The sequence below is a fragment of the Pan troglodytes genome, chromosome 2, assembly GCF_028858775.2.
Source record: "Pan troglodytes isolate AG18354 chromosome 2, NHGRI_mPanTro3-v2.0_pri, whole genome shotgun sequence".
NCBI classification, from domain to species: Eukaryota; Metazoa; Chordata; class Mammalia; order Primates; family Hominidae; genus Pan; species Pan troglodytes.
The window spans coordinates 104,236,506-104,254,888 of NC_086015.1; the positions used below are offsets into that span (position 1 = coordinate 104,236,506).

General features: G+C 36.3%; 1 protein-coding gene across 50 annotated transcripts in view; it reads right to left on the minus strand.

The window, feature by feature from the left end:
* ABI3BP (ABI family member 3 binding protein) overlaps positions 1 to 18,383 on the minus strand; it is a 244,175-nt gene that overhangs the window by 167,775 nt on the left and 58,017 nt on the right. For all 50 annotated transcript variants that reach the window (XM_009446009.5, XM_024355587.3, XM_054682095.1 and 47 more), the window contains exon 2: positions 9,522 to 9,701. In XM_009446009.5, coding sequence (XP_009444284.3) covers positions 9,522 to 9,701 — 180 coding nt within the window. The remainder of the gene's footprint in view (positions 1 to 9,521; positions 9,702 to 18,383) is intronic.

The window sequence follows — 18,383 nt, forward strand, 5'->3', positions numbered from 1 at the left end:
GGCAAACCTGTGGCAAACCCTCCAACCCTTGATTTTGTCTCCCTTTTCTTGATGCAGAGCATCCCCAGTGGCAGAGAAAAGGCTGGGCTATTACCTTGGGATCAGATTGTGAAATATCTGGGGGACCATGCTAAGAATTCTAGGCTTTCTCCTGTATGTAGATTGCATATAGATTTTTCAACTAAACTGGGGTACTGTTGAAAGGGAGCACAATTAATTATATCAGAACAGCAGGTGTCAACCATGACTATGCCAGATAAAACAGGGTATATAGTTACTTTACTAATAGGGTAGAGTCAACCCTTTACCCCAGTTGAATAATTTTTTCTCCTGGATATTTTTACTATAGGCAACTAGGCAGGGAGCCTTCCCTAGCAAACTCTGGGTAGTCAGCTATTACAGCTGTGAATATATTGACCCTGATTGTGGAGCCCATCAGGGAAGGTGAGACTCAGCTCTGGTCCTCAGGAGTTTACTATTTTGCTGGTGAGACATGACACAGAAGAAACACACACACGACAAAAACAATTGGGGAACAATACAGAAGAGTATAACCTAAGGCTGGCTTTCATGGCATAGCACTTGGTATGACCCACATGTGTCAGAGAGCACTGAATTTCCAAGGAATGTAAAATATTTAAAGGAAAATAATATGTGGATAATCAGGAAAGTTGATGTGACCATGTTCCTTGGTTTTGAAATGTAAAAAAATAAAATTCTAAAGTTTAAATGCTATCTTATATATCTATTCCAGATAACCCTTTAATATCCTTTTACTGGCAGCTGTCTTTCCACTTAAGACCCCTTCTCCATAGCAAGACTTTTGCAATGAATCTGGGACCATATATCTTTTTGGCCCATGACAAAAAGGGCCATTAGCCATTCAGGGACACTCTTTTGGATATTATCGAGAATGACTTTTTAAAAGTTAGATTTTGATCTCAGTGCATTGTGGATTACATTTGAAAAAACTGTGCTTTATATTAAAATATTGTGAATTTTTGTATTGTATTTCCAAGAAAAGATAGACTTGGCAACAGTTTATCATTTGAGGTCAAGCAGACCATGAAAACATTGTAGTTGAATCCAGTAGAAAAAAACAGGACTTTGAAAGGATGTTTTCTTTACCAAAACATGATGAAATGGTCATCTCTTATCATACAATAGCTTTCTGGTATAAACTTATGGTGAATTAAGAGATGGTGTACATTTATTAAGAAATTGATACCTATTAGGCGAATTTCTTTAAAAATCCCCTTTGAAGCTGAAGTTCTGGTAAATTTTGCGCCTTGGAAGAAAAAAAAATCAAATGATTCTGGGATTCCTGTTTTTTTAAAATGATAAATTTGGACTCATCTTGAAGATTTAAAGCCAAATACTTCCCAAGTGGTAAATCTATTTCCAAAGAAATAACTAAGAATTAGATGACATTTTGAAAATAATTTTAAAAGAGAAAAATCTATCTTAAATGGTACCCACAGCTGTTTCAGACTTTTTGGGCCTTTCCTTTTCCTCTTTCCCACCTATTCATCCACCCATCCACCCATCCACCCGTCCACCCGTCCACCCGTCCACTCATCCATTCCTTTATTGTGTTTCTGAAATCAATGAAAACATTGAGGGTAAAAAGATATCTAAGGATCCTGGGGTCCTTAGCTCCTGGGAGTTTTCTCCTTGGGTGAAGTGTAGAGGCAGACAAGACACACAAAAATAAAAACAAATAGCAATTGATTAACCTTAAGAATGATAAAGCAAATGGTAAGCCTCCAGGATATTCATGGAGAGGGACTGAAATGTCTATCCTGGCCAGAAAAGGCCTTGTGTACAGTAGATAAAGTAGGACTTGATGGATGGGCAGCACATAATAAGCAGAGATGGTGGTGGTGGAGGAAGGGGAGAACAAGTTTTGAGGATGAAATGAGTGCCTTACATACTTAAACCTTAATGAGGAGATAGCCATAATACATCTCCCCACCCACTTTTTAACCATTTTTTACAGGACATTATAGAAGCAACACCTTTGTCCTGTAGAACAGATAAAGTTCCCTAAGTTCTGAGAGGCAGTAGAACACAGTGGTTCAGAGCTCAGACTTCCTAGCTTCAAATCCTTTACCTGCCATACAGTAGCTGAGCAGTGTTAGGAAGTTTAAAACTCTTGGAGCTTCAACCTCCTTCTGGGTAAAAGAGAACAATACTACCTATCCCTGCATAACTGCCATCTTGCATCCGTATCGAGTCTGATATTCACTCCTGGCAGCTGTCTTGCTCCCTGCCTTTGAAGCCTCTTGCCGTCTCTCTAAGGACTCTGCCAGGAAGAGAGGGCTCAGCTGGCTTCAATGGCTGGTACTACATCATTTCCTTCTATTGGTTTATCCTGCTTCTTTTTTTCATAAGTTATTTTTTTCATCTTCTTTATATTCCCTATGTAGTTCCTTCAGTTATTTTCAACCCCTATTTCTGTTTTTCTTCAATGAATGCATAATCACTTATGATAGTTATATTTCAGTGTAATAAACAGTATCAATCTCTATTATTTTATATTTCATCCCACTTTCATAAAAATAGAGCATTCTTAAACACTTTTATGATAGAGAAGAAGAGAACAACTGAAATTCTAAGGGTTGTCATGGTAAAATAGGAAAAATTGTGCATTTCCTCTTGCCGTCTATACCAATATAAAGATTAAGGGTAAACCTTGTAAATGGTACTAATAATCTGTAGAAATATAAATTGCATTAAAATTTATAAGCATACAATTTATACTGATTCGTATCTGATCAATCGTAAATCAACTTTGCTTTTAAATGTTTGAAAATGTTTCACTGTGAAACAAAGTGAGAAACTTCAAAGTAAGAAACTGATGGTTGAATTTTAGCCCAAATGCACTGAGATAGATTTGCCATCAGTTAGGTAAATTAAAGCGTCATGCACTTATTTTTATCTGTTTAGTAGGACAGGTCAAAATTCTCGCTATCTTCTTGCTAAAAATTGCTTTATTTGAATAAGAGATTGAAAAAGTGAGATCTAGAGATGACAGACTTTTTCAGGTATATATTTTTGAGGGAGTCACCATATTTTTCTTTGGAGGCCACGGCTAAGGAATTCTAAGAGGCACCTGATGACTCTCTTCACCAAAGGCGCGAAACAGTCAGCTTTGACACAGGATACCCTCGATAATTAAGAGATAATAATGACTTTGGGAGAGAGCTGTGTGTATGCATCAGCTACTGTGCCATCATCTTAGATTTTGCTTGTTTTGTTTTTTAATCTTGTTTTGAGAGTTGACCCTGACGAGAAACATACTTGGGTATGATAGATGGGCATGGCTGCCTTTCAGTGACTAACAGCTCTGCTAAAACAATCTACCCTCTACAATTTTACCAACACTATCTCCGCACCCACAAATATAAAACAAAACCACAAAACTGCCACTTAGACCAGGCTTTTTCAACCTAGGCACTAACCTCTTAGAGCTGGCCAGAACTTTAGTGGAAAGTTAACCCAATAGTTATTAGCAATTGAGACAAAGCTCAGAAGTGTTACGTAAATTATCCAAGGCCACTCTGCTTGTTATAACAGCAACTGACAAAATTTATAAAACATGCCTACTCTGTGCTAGAGTCTATATTCGCTTCTTTTTTTTTAATTTTTTTTTTATTTTTTTGAGATGGAGTCTTGCTCTGACGCCCAGGCTGGAGTGCAGTGGCGTGATCTTGGCTCACTGCAACCTCCCCCTCCCAGGTTCAAGCAATCCTCTGCCTCAGCTTCCTGAGTAGCTGGGATTACAGGCACCCACCCCCATGCCTGGCTAATTTTTGCATTTTTAGTAAAGACAGGGTTTCACTATCTTGGACAGGCTGGTCTTGAACTCCTGACCTCGTGATCCACCTGCCTCGGCATCTCAAAGTGCTGGGATTACAGGCATGAGCCACCACACCCAGCCTATATTAGCTTCTTTATGTGATTCAGCCATAGTCTTTACAATGCTTCTGAAAGATTATTCTCTATTTTATAAATGAGAAAAATATAATTCAGATAATTTAAACTACTTACCCACAACTATTCCACAATAAGTCCTGTTGAATTTGAACCCAGGTCTGTCTGACTCAAAAGTAAACAGGTATTCTTTCCCCACATCATGCTGCCTCTCAAGTGAAGACTGATCTTTCCTAGAACACAGATTTTAGCATCCTTGTCCAGGACTTTTTTCAGCTTAGAGCATTTCCAGTGCATTGGCACTGCATCCTTTTCCTCACTAGAGCTGGCATCACTTGCAGGAGTTATAGGCAATAGTGACTGAGAGGCCTGTGCTGAGTGTGAGAAATACACTCCCTGAGAGAAATGAGTGTGAGGGTTAGCAGCTGTGAGAACACGAGAATTAAAACATTTGCACCCCATTAGTCCCTTGGAGTCCTAACACCTGGTTGGAAGACAAACTCTTCAATCAGAATTTGTCATAGTGAACACATATTTTTAAACTTAAGCCTTTTCTGCAGTAAGGATACTAAAGCAATTCTTCAACGTGCACCACATAACTGGCTGTAGTTCTTCCTCTGCAGGTGACACTGATTAAAGTGTTTTCGGATGTCAACAGAACATCATTAAGTATGAGTCTTTAAAGGTCAACACTGAGAAAGTTCTCAGCTAATGAGACATTAGCAAAATTACTAGCAGCTGACCATAAAAGAAAGAAGCAGAAACTTAAAATGTTAACCAGGAGTGAGAACATTCATGATGTGAGTAAAAAAAAAAAGACATAGGAACTTAGAGGATCTATGAAATGTGAATCATGTTTTATCACGTCATCGCAGGGCTCTGGAGGCAATTAATATTTATTAATAGCCACCGGGGAAAATACTATTTTTCCTACTGCCCCCTCTAGTACAATCTTAAATTTTTACAGAAATTTCATATGAATATTAATTTCCAAAATGGCAAAAGGAAGGTTTTATTTACTTTTGCATGGAAAAGCAGTAAGTGACTTGAAAACATCTCTGTCAACACTTAATAAATAGAAAGATAATAGATAGGTATTAAATGTAAAAATGGTTATAAATGATTATTTAGTGGAAGTCCTGGTCCACAGGTCACTAAAGGTTAGCTTGAATATTTCTGAATAATCAACAGCTTCTCAATTCAATGGTAAAATGAAAAATGATGGTAAACATATCATTAAACAAATGAAATGTGTCAGACAAGGCTGTACTTAATATTTGCTTCACAACTGAGGGTAATTCACTGTGTTTGGGTATAGTTCCATGCAACTGAAAAACATACCACTACCTTATTACAAAAGAAAGTAAGAGCAGGAGCTGTAAGTGATGCTTTTTTTCCATGAAGAAATAAAAATTCTTTGCTCTTGTATAGCACTTTGCACTCAAGGGACTTTAATTCATCACTTTATAGTTACAAATACACTAAACCACCACAGCATACCTGTGAAAAATACATCCAGTGAACTGATATCAGAAAGGGAATTGAATAGAGATGCAAATTTTAAACATACAGCTTGTGGCAGACAGGATAATGCCCCCAACAAAGCTTGCTTACATCCTAATCCCCAGAACCTGTGAAGATGTGAGGTTGCGTGACAAAGGAGAATTGAGGTTGAAGGTGGAATTACAATTGCTAATCAGCTGATTTTAAAATAGGGAAAGTATCCTGGATTATCCAGATGAGCTTACTACAATCACAAGGGCCCTTAAAATTAGAAGAGGAAAGCAAGAAAGGGGGCCAGGGTGATGTGATGCGATGGTGATGGTGATGGTGATGGCGATGGCGATGGTGATGGTGATGTGACGTGACGTGATGTGACGTGATGTGATAAGGGCTTGACCCACTGTTGTTGACCTTGAGTGGAAGAGAAATGCAGTAGCCTCTAAAAGCTGGAAAAGACATAAAACCAGATTCTCCCCTCAGAGCCTCCAGAAAGGAATGCAGCTCTGCCCACACCTTGATTTTAGCTCAGTGAGACCCATGTTGGATTTCTGACCTACAACTGCAAGATAATAAATCTGTAATGTTTGAAGCCACCAAATTTGTAGTAATTTGTTTTAGCAGCAGCAGGAAATTAATGTATGGCTGCTTAATCAATTAGGAGCAATTAATGCAAATACAGTCACGGAAGACTATAAATAACCAATTTAAACAACCAAAAAATAACATTTAACTTGGAACAAAAGTTCATTTTTGAAGTAATAAAAGCAGAAGCACACAAATCTCTTGGCTTAAAGAAATACGGAAAAGGAAATATGTACGAGGAATGTTTTTTCATTTCCACTAGAATACTAGAAGAGAAAAGGAATTAATAAAAAGAACATATTGATCTACAATATGAGGTAAGAGTTTTAAAAATAATTGGAATAGCCTTCTTGGAGTTGTGGAATCTTTATCCCTAGGTTCTTTGAGGTGCACAGTGACCTATTTTATCTGCCCTAAATGACTTCAATAGCTACTTTCCTGATGACAGGACTTAGATTAAACAATCTCTCACATCCTCTTCCAGCCTAAATATTCTACACAGAGTGAAGTCTATTCAATTCTGTGGCACAAATATTTAGTGCCTATCTACTTAATGTAAATTATTTTGATATGAATAACCAAAGAATAAGGCATAAGCTTGACTTTAAGAAGTTTTCAGTATTATAGTTAACCAAAGTAAATAATCAAGCATATTTAAGCTAGACTGAAAGAATCATAAGGCATAGATAAGTGATATATTGATAAAAACCCATTAAATATATAAAAATCAATGCATTCTTATTGGCCCTAAAACCCAACCAACAAACACTGTCACTGGTCATCTTTGGAAATAATCAGAGCATCAACTCATAACAATGAAAATTTACCCTGCCTTTCTTATTGAAAGTAACGGCAAAAACTGCAATAACTTTTGTACCAACCTAATAAAACCAATATATATGGAAAATAAAAAAGCAGATGAGAGAAATTTCTTCTTTATCATTGGCTAAAATAGGGAGAAAGAATAATAGAATGAGAAAATTGCTGTTTATAACTCCCAAATAAAATAATAGATCTGGGCAATGATTATCAAAAGATGCTAAAACCATTAGGTGAAAATTTGATGGAGAATTTTATTGTGAGAGACCAGGCTGAGACCACCTAAACACATCAGTCTTAGGATCACTAAATGGGACAGGCAGCCATTATGCACCTCTTTTTGTGAGTCATTAGGAAATACATAGTACCACCTGTAAAGTACTACATTCCCCCTTCCCCCAAATTCAAATCTAATACAGCCTCTAGATCTAATTACATCTTCGTAGGAAATACAGGGGATAGGAGGAGCCAGCTCAGAAAATACAGAATGGAAGCAACCAGTTCCATATTCTATAATATAGAATATGGACATTCTCTGTGATAAATGACCCAATTTCTCTAGAAATCAATGACATTTAAAAAGAGAAAGTAGAGAGGATTGTTACAGAATAAAAGATACTTAAGAGGCATAATCCGATATATCATATAGACCTGTTTGGATCCTGATTCACACAAACCAACCCTGAAAAGACATTTTTAAGATCACTAGAGAAATTTAAATATGTTCTAGGTATAAAATGGTATGATAGAATTATTGTTATAATGTGATAAAAGCACAGTGTTATTAAAAATACTTTTTATCTGTTAGAGATGCATACTGAAACATTTTTAGATAAAGAAATGTGATACCTGGTTATGCTTTAAATACCCAGCAATGAATACAGTATGTATGAAGGAATACACAGAACAAGATTAGCAAAACAGTGATATATATTCAAGCTGCATGCTGAGATATGAGGTTCATTTTAATACTCTTTCTTTGGTTGTCTGAAATTTCCTGTAATAAAAAACTTTAAAGAATGAACATAATATAAATAAATAAAAGTGTCCCTAGTCCATTTAATCAATTTTCATCATTGAAACAGTGAAAGGTTAAAATATTTGTGCAACAAATTTTCTTCAGTTTTCTGAACATATTTTTTATCAGTAGTAATTTGACTTCTATTACTTTAAGATTGAACACTTTTCACCTTATATGGAAAAAGAGCTTACAATTGACCCAAATTTCAATTTATATAACAAAAAAACTATCATAATAAAATATTACTCCTAATGCTCAATGAAAAAAGGGTTAATATGTCATCTGTTTCTATTTGTGTGGGGGCAAACACACGGCTTCCGGTCACTTTTTATACTAAAAAGTGAATAGAGTGGAGACTTCTTTATGGTTTTTGTGGTCAAGGTTAGTGTTATTACATTTGTCAGAAATGCTTACCTCTCAGTTTTTTGGTAACAAACTAGTAGGTTTGCTTTAAAGTGTTTGTCTTATGTAAAATCTAGTTTAGATGCTTAATTAACAATATTACTCTGTTGCCAGATTTTGAAGTCCAACAGAGACGTCTGTATGAGAAACAAGAGGCTACAGGACAAAACAGATTCATCTTCAACATTCCCTGCATATTATCAGAGCTGATATAAAGTAATTGAATTCATAGGATAACACCTCTGAAACTTATAGGAAAGCTCCTAAGCAATAATCCTAGCAGTGGAACAAAATATAAACCTCTTATTAGACTATCCAGAAAGCCTTTAAAAGTATTCACAACAATAGAGGATCCTTTAAATATTTATATATTTATTTATTTATTTATTTGACAGAGTCTCACTCTGTTGTGCAGGCTGGAGTGCAGTGATGCTATCACAGCTCACTGCAGCCTCAGCCTCTCCATGCTCAAGAGATCCTCCCACTTTAGCCTCACAAGTAGCTGGGACTACAAGGCATGAGCTACCATGCCTGGTAAATTTTTGTATTTTTTGTAGAGAGGGGATTTCGTCATGTTGCCCAGGCTGTCTAGAACTCCTTGGCTCGAGTGATCTGCCCACCTCAGCCTCCCAAAGTGCTGTGATTACAGATGTGAGACACTGTGCCAGGCTTTAAAAAAAAATTATTCTTAAATGGTTTTATTTGCAAATAATTTTTCTGGAGAAGGCTCAAAAGTGACCCGCATCCTGAATTTACATTTTAACATAATTTAAAACATTTTTAAAGCAATATAAAATTTTATAATACATAGAAAACCTTTAATCTTTTTCTCTGAAATACTCTAAATTTTTAAAAATATAATACTTTTTTTTTAAATGTAACTTTTCATGAAAAGACACTCAAAATGCTGTAGTTGTACTATCAAAAGATAGTAAGGTACAGCATTAAGGAAAACTAGTCCACATAAAATATGTTACAGAGACTTAATCCCAGACATTTCAGCTTGTTTTTGTCCTTATGAATTCTTAAGTTATATAGCCAGGGACAATGAAGATAACTATTTCTGCATGTAATAATTTTTTTAATGTAAAGAATTATGCTATGAGTTACAACAATTATGAAGATGTCTTGTAATTCTACCATTTGATTAAGCTAAGGATGTAGAAAAAATAGTTCTTGACATCAAGATTTGTAGGTCATGTTACACCCCCCACCTCTTACCTCCTTTCCTTCTCAGCCCGATACCCAAACTCCTTACCAACTATAGCTTCTGTGAATTTCCCTTCAGCGGGAAGAGGGAAGTACTGGTTTGGTGATACATTGCTGCCGTATCCCAGGAGAAGACCTTCAAGCTTTACATTTGGACTTGGACGCAGGAACTTCAAGAGGATGGAGTCACTTGTGGTATTGATGTGGACTTTCAGGTTTGGCCTTTTACCTAACAATGGGAATGAAAACATCGATGGCTGTTACTTCCCCTTTTTAGCATCCTACCCAAATTCCCAGCAAGTGTTGGTGGCTAGAGGCATTGTTCTTGAAAAACATGTTGTCTACTTTGCTACTCAGTATTACAGCACACACACCCAAACGCCCAAAATGAAGCTAAATAACATAGAGCAGCCTAGAATAAAAAAGTATATCTTGCTGTTCAATACTTAGTAGTTTATTATTGGGCAGGTAGATGGAATTTGGTTTATTTTGGCTATTCAAAGTTGGCCAGAACCTTTGCTTTATACACACTGTCTGGGTATGGTGAAAGGACCTGAATTTTTTTATTGGTAAAATTGAATTACTACAGCTCAAAAACGCCCAGCCTCCTTTATGAGGCTTTCCAGTGCCACATCCACAGGTCTTAGTCATTGACAGAGTTGGAAACAGAGGGAAGAAAAAAGATTTTTGTCTTAGGGATAACTGACGTGGTAGAATAGGGAATGCTGGAAGGCAGAGAACGGTTGAGGAGGAAAATGACTAGTTCCATTGGGAGTACATCTGGGAGTACATGGAGATGCCCAGTAGTGCGTGGGATTTCTAAGTGTGATACTCAGGATGGGGGTAGAGACCCATCTGGGTGTCATTAGCTTATAAGTGATAATTGGATGAACTTTCCCAGAGAGATGCCAAGAATGAGAAGAGAGACCTTAATCAAATTCTCAAGACGTTTATTTTTAAACTACTAAGGCAACAGAGGCAAATAATCACACTAACTAAAGGTTTTGACCAAGTGGTGAGGAAACACATTGTCTTTTGCCTTTGGAGCCAGAAGGAACCAGGTTCAAACCCCACTTCTGTGACTCTGGCATCCCACTGAAGATACTCGAGCCTTATCTTCCTGGTTTCTAAGTGATATATAACATTTACCTTCTTGCTGAGTTATTTACAAAGGTTAGTGTATTAGTCTGTTGTGGCACTGCTATAAAGAGATACCTGAAACTGCGTAATTTATAAAGAAAAGAGGTTTAATTGGCTCATGGTTCCTAAGGCTGTACAGGAAGCATGGCTGGGGAAGTGCAGGGAACTTTCATGGCAGAAGGTGAAAGCAAAGCAGGCAAGTCTTACATGGCCAGAGTAGGAGGAAGAGAAAGAGGAAGGTGCCACACACTTTTAAACAACCAGATCTCGTGCAAACTCTATCACGATTGATAGGGGGAGGTTGCTAAACCATTAGAAACCACCCTTGTGATCCAATCACCTCCCACCAGGCCTTACCTCTAACATTGGGGATTACAATTCAACATGAGATTTGAATGGGGACATAGAGCCAAATCATATCAATCAGTTAATGTAAATGGCACAACCTTAAACCTGGCACATAGTAATTGCTCAACAAGTGCTTACTAATACAGGTCCACAGTTCTTTAGCCATGATTCAGAAATCAAAAAACTTTGTAGTTTTTTTGTGTCTTTTTTTTTTTTTGTAAGTTTATCTCAAACTCATCTGGCAACACATCCCAGTCAGAACCATCCTGAGGCCATTCAATCTTTCTTTAATCCACTAGGGTGACTATTCATGTGTTTCATTGAAGAAACGTGTTCAGTTAAATGGTGTTGATCAAGACCCCACTGAGGAAGTTATGTAATATATAATCTTGGCATCCTAGTTCTTTTCTAACCCTCCTCTCCAAATTTCTGAATTCCAAAACATGTCTGGCTCCAGGGGTTTTAGATAAAGGATTGTGAACCTGAATTATGTTTTTTCTTTATTCCCCAGAGATTTAATATTTAAAAAATATTTTGACTATTGAAAAGACTGCATTTACCGACTTAATAATTCACATTCTATTTCTCATTAATCAAAGACTTAGATTGTACAAATACCAATCACCACTTTTGTGCAGCATGTGCTCCCCAACATCATCACAATGAATTTATTCTACGCCACCCAAAATCAGCCCGCACAGCCTCAGTATAACCACAGAAAATGATTCAATTAGGCCTTTGGAAAAAGAAAAATAACCCTTTCTTGGATACCAAGTTGTGGGGATTATTCATACCTCAGCAGCTAAGGCTATAGTTTCCATGTATGTGCATAGCAGTTTTTACTTTCCAAGAACTTGATGACATTTTTATAAACTTCTTGAATCTCAGACTGCTATTGTTATACTGTGGCAAAATAAAAAGCCAGGGATACGAGTGGCTTATCCAAAATCTGTAAAGGGACCTTACAAATCAGCTAGTATAATTCCTCCAAATGAGGAAATTGAGGCACCCAGCACGTTAAAAGTGGGTCAAAACTAGATCTTGGGTTCTCTCTAGGCTGGACTGCACTGCTCTCTTCTCATTGAGAACTTTGTAACTACCCAAAAGAGTAAGGAGTGGCCACACCACAGATCATAATGCTCAAGTTGGGGTGCCAACTGCTAGTGTTTTGTGTGAACTTTGCCAGGTTTTGATAAGATGATTTATGCTTCAGATAAAACACAGATTTTGTCAAAGTCAATTTTTTCCCTTTTTAATAATGTGCCTAGATTAACTCTAGTTACTTCACCCTGCTCAATAGAATGGAACCAATGTAAAATCGAACACATATTCTGCTACCTTAGAAGGCTATCAAGTCTCACAACGAATCCAAACTCAACCAGCTTGTTTCCAACACTTAGTTGGGAGGGAGCATTTAACAAATCTTAGTACACTTAGGCTGCATTCATATTTGACAAAGAGCCAACAGTCACAGCATCATCATCACGTTAGACTTTTTGCTCATGGACTCTGGCCTGATGAATCACATTATTTCTCCCATGGGAAAGTGGAAAAGATGGCTACATCAGATGAGAACAAGGAAGGCTGTTCCATTTTTCCAAACAAAGTGGAAGTAATCCACCTCCTGTGCACAGGACTTTTCATGACTCCAGTCTCTCTCCCTTTTGCTAACAATGTATATCCACAAATACATCAATATCATATAACTATTCAAATGAATTGGCATTTAGCTGTTCTACTTTTTCTAAAATTCCAATTCATACTACTCTCTCGAGCTAAACTTAAAATGTTCTGAAAAAGAAAAATACATACAGACAAATCTCATCTCAACACAGCATCACAAACTTAATTTTAAGACCATTACCTGAGTTCTTTTTTTAGAGCCAGTAACTCAAATGTCTTCATTATCTTACCACACATTACTTCTTCTCTTATTACTTTTCAACATTTCTCATTTGTTTTTGACCCTTACAATCCTCTCACATTCTGCAATGCATATGAGGCTTTGGCCCTACACCTTTGCTCAGGTTGTCCACCCAGTATGGATTCCCTCTATCTTTGGTTTGCCTTCCCTACATGCCTTGACTTACTCAGTTATTACCAAATTGACTCTTTCAGTGTCAGCAAAAAGGTTAAGCAAGTTTTTTTTTCCTTCAATATAAATAAGTTCAAGTGTTCCTTTGAACGAATGTTTAGATGTGTATTAAATGACATTTTACACTCTTGGACAATTTCTCCAATAATTTGAGGTATGCCTATGTACATTCTACACTAATGTTTAATCTTTGATAATACATTTATTTTCAGTGTAATTCTGGTTTAATAGTTTGGAATACTAGTCATAAAATGGCATCTTTCAACAGTTAGTATAAAGACCTCTGGTGAGTGCCTTAAGGTAGGGATCTTAAAAAATAATACCACATGATACAAGCTTAACTAGTACAACATCTATAAGTAAAAATGGTATATATGTCACCAGAAGAGCCCAGGAGTTCAGAAACATAAGACTACTGGAAGAACGTTTTATTGCACCTTATGTGAGGAACAAAGCATATGTCAAGAGGAGTGAGAAAAAATAAAAACAGAAGTTAAACATTTTGGGAAAGTAACACTAGTAGGCCTTAGACAAAAAATTGCATATTTGCAAAGTAGAATCTTGGATCTACGATGGTGGTTTCTAATCCTTTGTTTGCAACACCTTAGTGCATCTGTTAATATTTCAAAGAGTGTTATGAAATTCTTTTAAGAAAAGTCTTTCTCAGAAATGACAAAGGTGACATTACCACTGATCCCACAGAAATCCAAAAAACCCTCAGAGACTATTACAAATAACTCTATTCACACAAACTAGAAAACCTAGAAGAAATGGATAAATTACTGGAACCATACAACCTCCCAAGATTGAACCAGGAAGAAATTGAAATCCTGAATAGATTAATGAGTTATAAAATTGAATCAGTAACAAAAAGCCTACCAACCTGAAAAGACCCTGAGCCAGAGAGATTCACAGCCAAATTCCACCTATAAAGATGAGCTGGTACCAAATCCTACTGAAATTATTCCCCAAAAAATTGAGGAGGAGGGACTCCTCCATAACTCATTCTATGAGGCCAGTATCATTCTAATACCAAAACCTGGCAGAAACACAATGAAAAAAGAAAACTTCAGGCCAATATCCCTGATGAACATAGACGCAAAAATCCTCAACAAAATACTAGCAAATCAATCCAGTTGCACATGAAAAAGCTAATTTGCCATGATCAAGTAGGCTTTATTTCTGAGATGTAAGGTTGGCTTAACATATGCAAATTAATAAATGTGATTCATCACATAAACAGAACTAAAAACAAAAACTGCACGATCATCTCAATAAATGCACAAAAGGCTTTTGATAAAATTCAACATCCTTCCATGTTAAAAATCCTCAACAAACTAGGCATTGAAGGACCATAGCTCAAAATAATAAGAGCCATCTATGACAAACCCACAGCCAACATCATGCTGAACATGGAAAAGCTGGAAGCATTTTCTCTGAGAACTGGCACAAGACAGGGATGCCCACTCTCACCATTCCTATTCAACATAGTACTGGAAGTCTTAGCTACAGCAATCAGGAAAGAGAAAGCAAGAGAAAGAAATAAAAGACATACAAATAGGAAGAGAGGAAGTCAAACTGTTTCTCTGCAGATAATATAATTCTGTACCTAGAAAATCCTGTAGTCTCTGCCAAAAGGCTATTAGAAATGATAAACAACTTCAGCAAGTTTCAGGATACAAAATCAATGGACAAAAATTAGTAGCATTTCTATACATCAATAATGTCCAAACGAAGGGCCAAATCAAGAATACAATACCATTCACAATAGCCACAAAAAAAAAACTACCTAGGAATACAGCTAACCGTGGAGGTAAAAGATCTCTACAACAAGAATTACGAAACACTGCTGAAAGAAATCAAAGATGACACAAAAAATGGAAAACATCTCATGCTCATGAATAGGAAGAATCAATATTGGTAAAATGGCCATACTGCCCACAGCAATGTACAGATTCAATGTTCTTTCTATCAACTACTAATGACATTTTTTTCACAGAACTAGAAAAAACTATTCTAAAATTCATATGGAACCACAAAACAGCCCAAGTAGCCAAAGCAATTCTAAACAAAAAGAACAAAGCTAGAGGCATCAAACTACCTGCCTTCAAACTATACTACAGGACCACAGTAACCAAAACGGCATGGTACTAGTACAAAAACAGACACATAGGCCAATGTAACAGGTTAGAAAGCCCAGAAATAAGGACACACACCTACAACAATCTGATTTTCAACAAAGCCAAAAAAAAAAACAAGCAATAGGGAAAGGACTCCCTATTCAGTAAATGGAGTGGGATAATGGTTAGCCATATGCAGAAGATTGAAACTGGATCCCTTCCTTTCACCATATATAAAAATCAACTCAATATGGATTAAAGACAAATATAAAACATAAAACTATAAAAACCTCAGAGGAAAATCTAGGGCGTATCATTCTGGACATAGGCCTTCGCAAAGATTTCATGACAAAGTCTCCCAAACAAAAACAAAAATGGAGAAGTGGGACTTAATTAAACTAAAGAGCTTCTGCACAGCAAACAAAACTATCAACATAGCAAACAGACAGCCTATAGAAAGGGAGAAAATATTTGCAAACTACTCATCTGACAAAGGTCTAATATCCAGAATCTATAGGAAACTTGAACAAATCAACAAGCAGAAAAACCAAATAACCCCATTTTAAAAAATAGGCAAATCATAGGAACAGACACTTCTCAAAAGAAGACATACGTGTGGCCAACAAGCACATGAAAAAGTTCCCAACATCACTAATCGTTACAGAAGTGCACATCAAAAACACAATGAGACATCATCTCACACCATCAGAATGGCTATTATTAAAAAGTCAGAAGATAACAGATGCTGACGAGGTTGTGGAGAAAAGGGAATGTTTACACACTGCTAGTGGGAATGTAAATTAGTTCAGCCATTGTGGAAGGCAGTTTGGAGATTTTTCAAAGAACTTAAAACAGAACTGTCATTCAACCCAGCAGTCCCATTACTGGGTATATACCCAAAGGAATAAAAATCATTTTACAAAAAAGACACATAACCCTAACACATGGTACTCAGTGAGACAAGCTAAACTACCATGGACATCCAGTCACTTATGGGAGAGAAAGGAATCATCATTATAATCCACTTAGTAGGAGGAATTCTTTCATATCTAATCTTTCATAAGGTTATCTTACATTCTCCAGAATATTTCAGAATGTGGTTTAAATTATTGATCTCAAGTTGGTCAACATAATAAAATTACTTCAAGAGAAAAGAGCAAAATATTAAAGCGCTCTTCTAAAAGTAGATAATACTTATTAGTGTAGCAACAATTATTATTTTATGTTTTCAATGTGGCAGACACTAACAAAGAAATTAAGATTATTCTAAATAGTACATATAGACTTAAAACAGATCAGGTACCGTATTAATTGCCATAAGATACTAAGTAAAAGAATAGCTATAATACTGATGTCAGTAAAATAATAACATCATTTCAGGATTAAACACATAACCCTATTCTTATCCATAGTGTGTTCTTCTTTTATTGCACAATTTTCACTTACAGTGCCAACCTCTATACTTACTCAGCTACTTATTTCATTATACAAAATCAAATTTTCTAAGATATCAAAATAATAAAGTTAATTCCTGTCAGTTGAGCTATGGCATATGAAACACAGATTTTAAAAACTGATAAATTGGACTAGTTCAAATTTTTAAAGTTTTGAATTTTAAAAGAACTAACAAGAAAAAAAAGGCAAGCTACCCATTGGGAGACAATATTTGCAATGTATATATATATATCTATTGAAGGACTTGTATTTATGTAAAGAAAATAATTCTATTCAATAAAAAGAAAGAAAAAACATGAAAAAAATAACAAAAATTTAAATAGATTCCTCATTAAAGGAGACAAGAAGCACATGAAAAAATGCCCAACATCTGGGTTTGGGAGATATTGTCTGTAAGGGGTCAGATAGTAAATATTTTAGGTTTGTCAGGACAGATGTTCTGTACTACAATCATTCAACTCTGCCATCATAGCACATAAGCAGCTATAGATATCATATAAACAAATGGACATGGCTAAGTTCCAATAGAGTGATTTTTTTTGTTTTAATCCAATAATAATTTTTTAAATTATACTCTAAGTTCTGGGGTACATGTGCAGAACGTGCATGTTTGTTACATAAGTATACACGTGCCATGGTGGTTTGCTGCACCTATCAACCCATCATCTACATTAGGTACTTCTCCTAATGCTACCCCTCCCCTAACCCCCCACCCCCCAACAGGCCCTGGTGTGTGATGTTCCCCTCCTTGTGTGCATGTGTTCTCATTGTTCAACTCCCACTTATGATTGAGAAGATGCAGTGTCTGGTTTTCTGTTCTTGCATTAGTTTGTTGAGAATGATGGTTTCCAGCATCATCCATGTCCCTACAAAGGACATGAACTCATCCTTTTTCATGGCTGCATACTATTCCATGGTATATATGTGCCACATTTTCTTTATCCAGTCTATCACTGATGGGCATTTGGGTTGGTTCCAAGTCTTTGCTATTGTGAACAGTGCCGCAATAAACATATGTGTGTATGTGTCTTTATAGTAGAATGATTTATAATCCTTTGGGTATACACCCAGTAATGGGATTGCTGGGTCAAATGGTATTTCTAGTTCTAGATCCTTGAGGAATCGCCACACTGTCTTCCACAATGGTTGAACTAGTTTATAGTCCCACCAACAGTGTAAAAGTGTTCCTATTTCTCCACATCCTCTCCAGCATCTGTTGTTCCTTGACTTTTTAATGATCACCATTCTAACTGGCATGAGATGGTATCTGATTGTGGTTTTGATTTGCATTTCTCTGATGACCAGTGATGATGAGCTTTTTTTCATATGTTTGTTGGCTGCATAAATGTCTTCTTTTGAGAAGTGTCTGTTCATATCCTTCACCCACTTTTTGATGGGGTTGTTTTCTTGTAAATTTGTTTAAGTTCTTTGTAGATTCTGGATATTAACCCTTTGTCAGATGGGTAGATTGCAAAAATTTTCTCCCATTCTGTAGGTTGCCTGTTCACTCTGATGATAGTTTCTTTTACTGTGCAGAAGCTCTTTAGTTTAATCAGATCCGATTTCTCTATTCTGGCTTTTGTTGCCGTTGCTTTTGGTGTTTTAGTCATGAAGTCTTTGGCCATGCCAATGTCCTGAATGGTATTGCCTAGGTTTTCTTCTAGGGTTTTTATGATTTTAGATCTTATGTTTAAGTCTTTAATCCATCTTGAGTTAATTTTTGTATAAGGTGTAAGGAACGGATCCAGTTTCT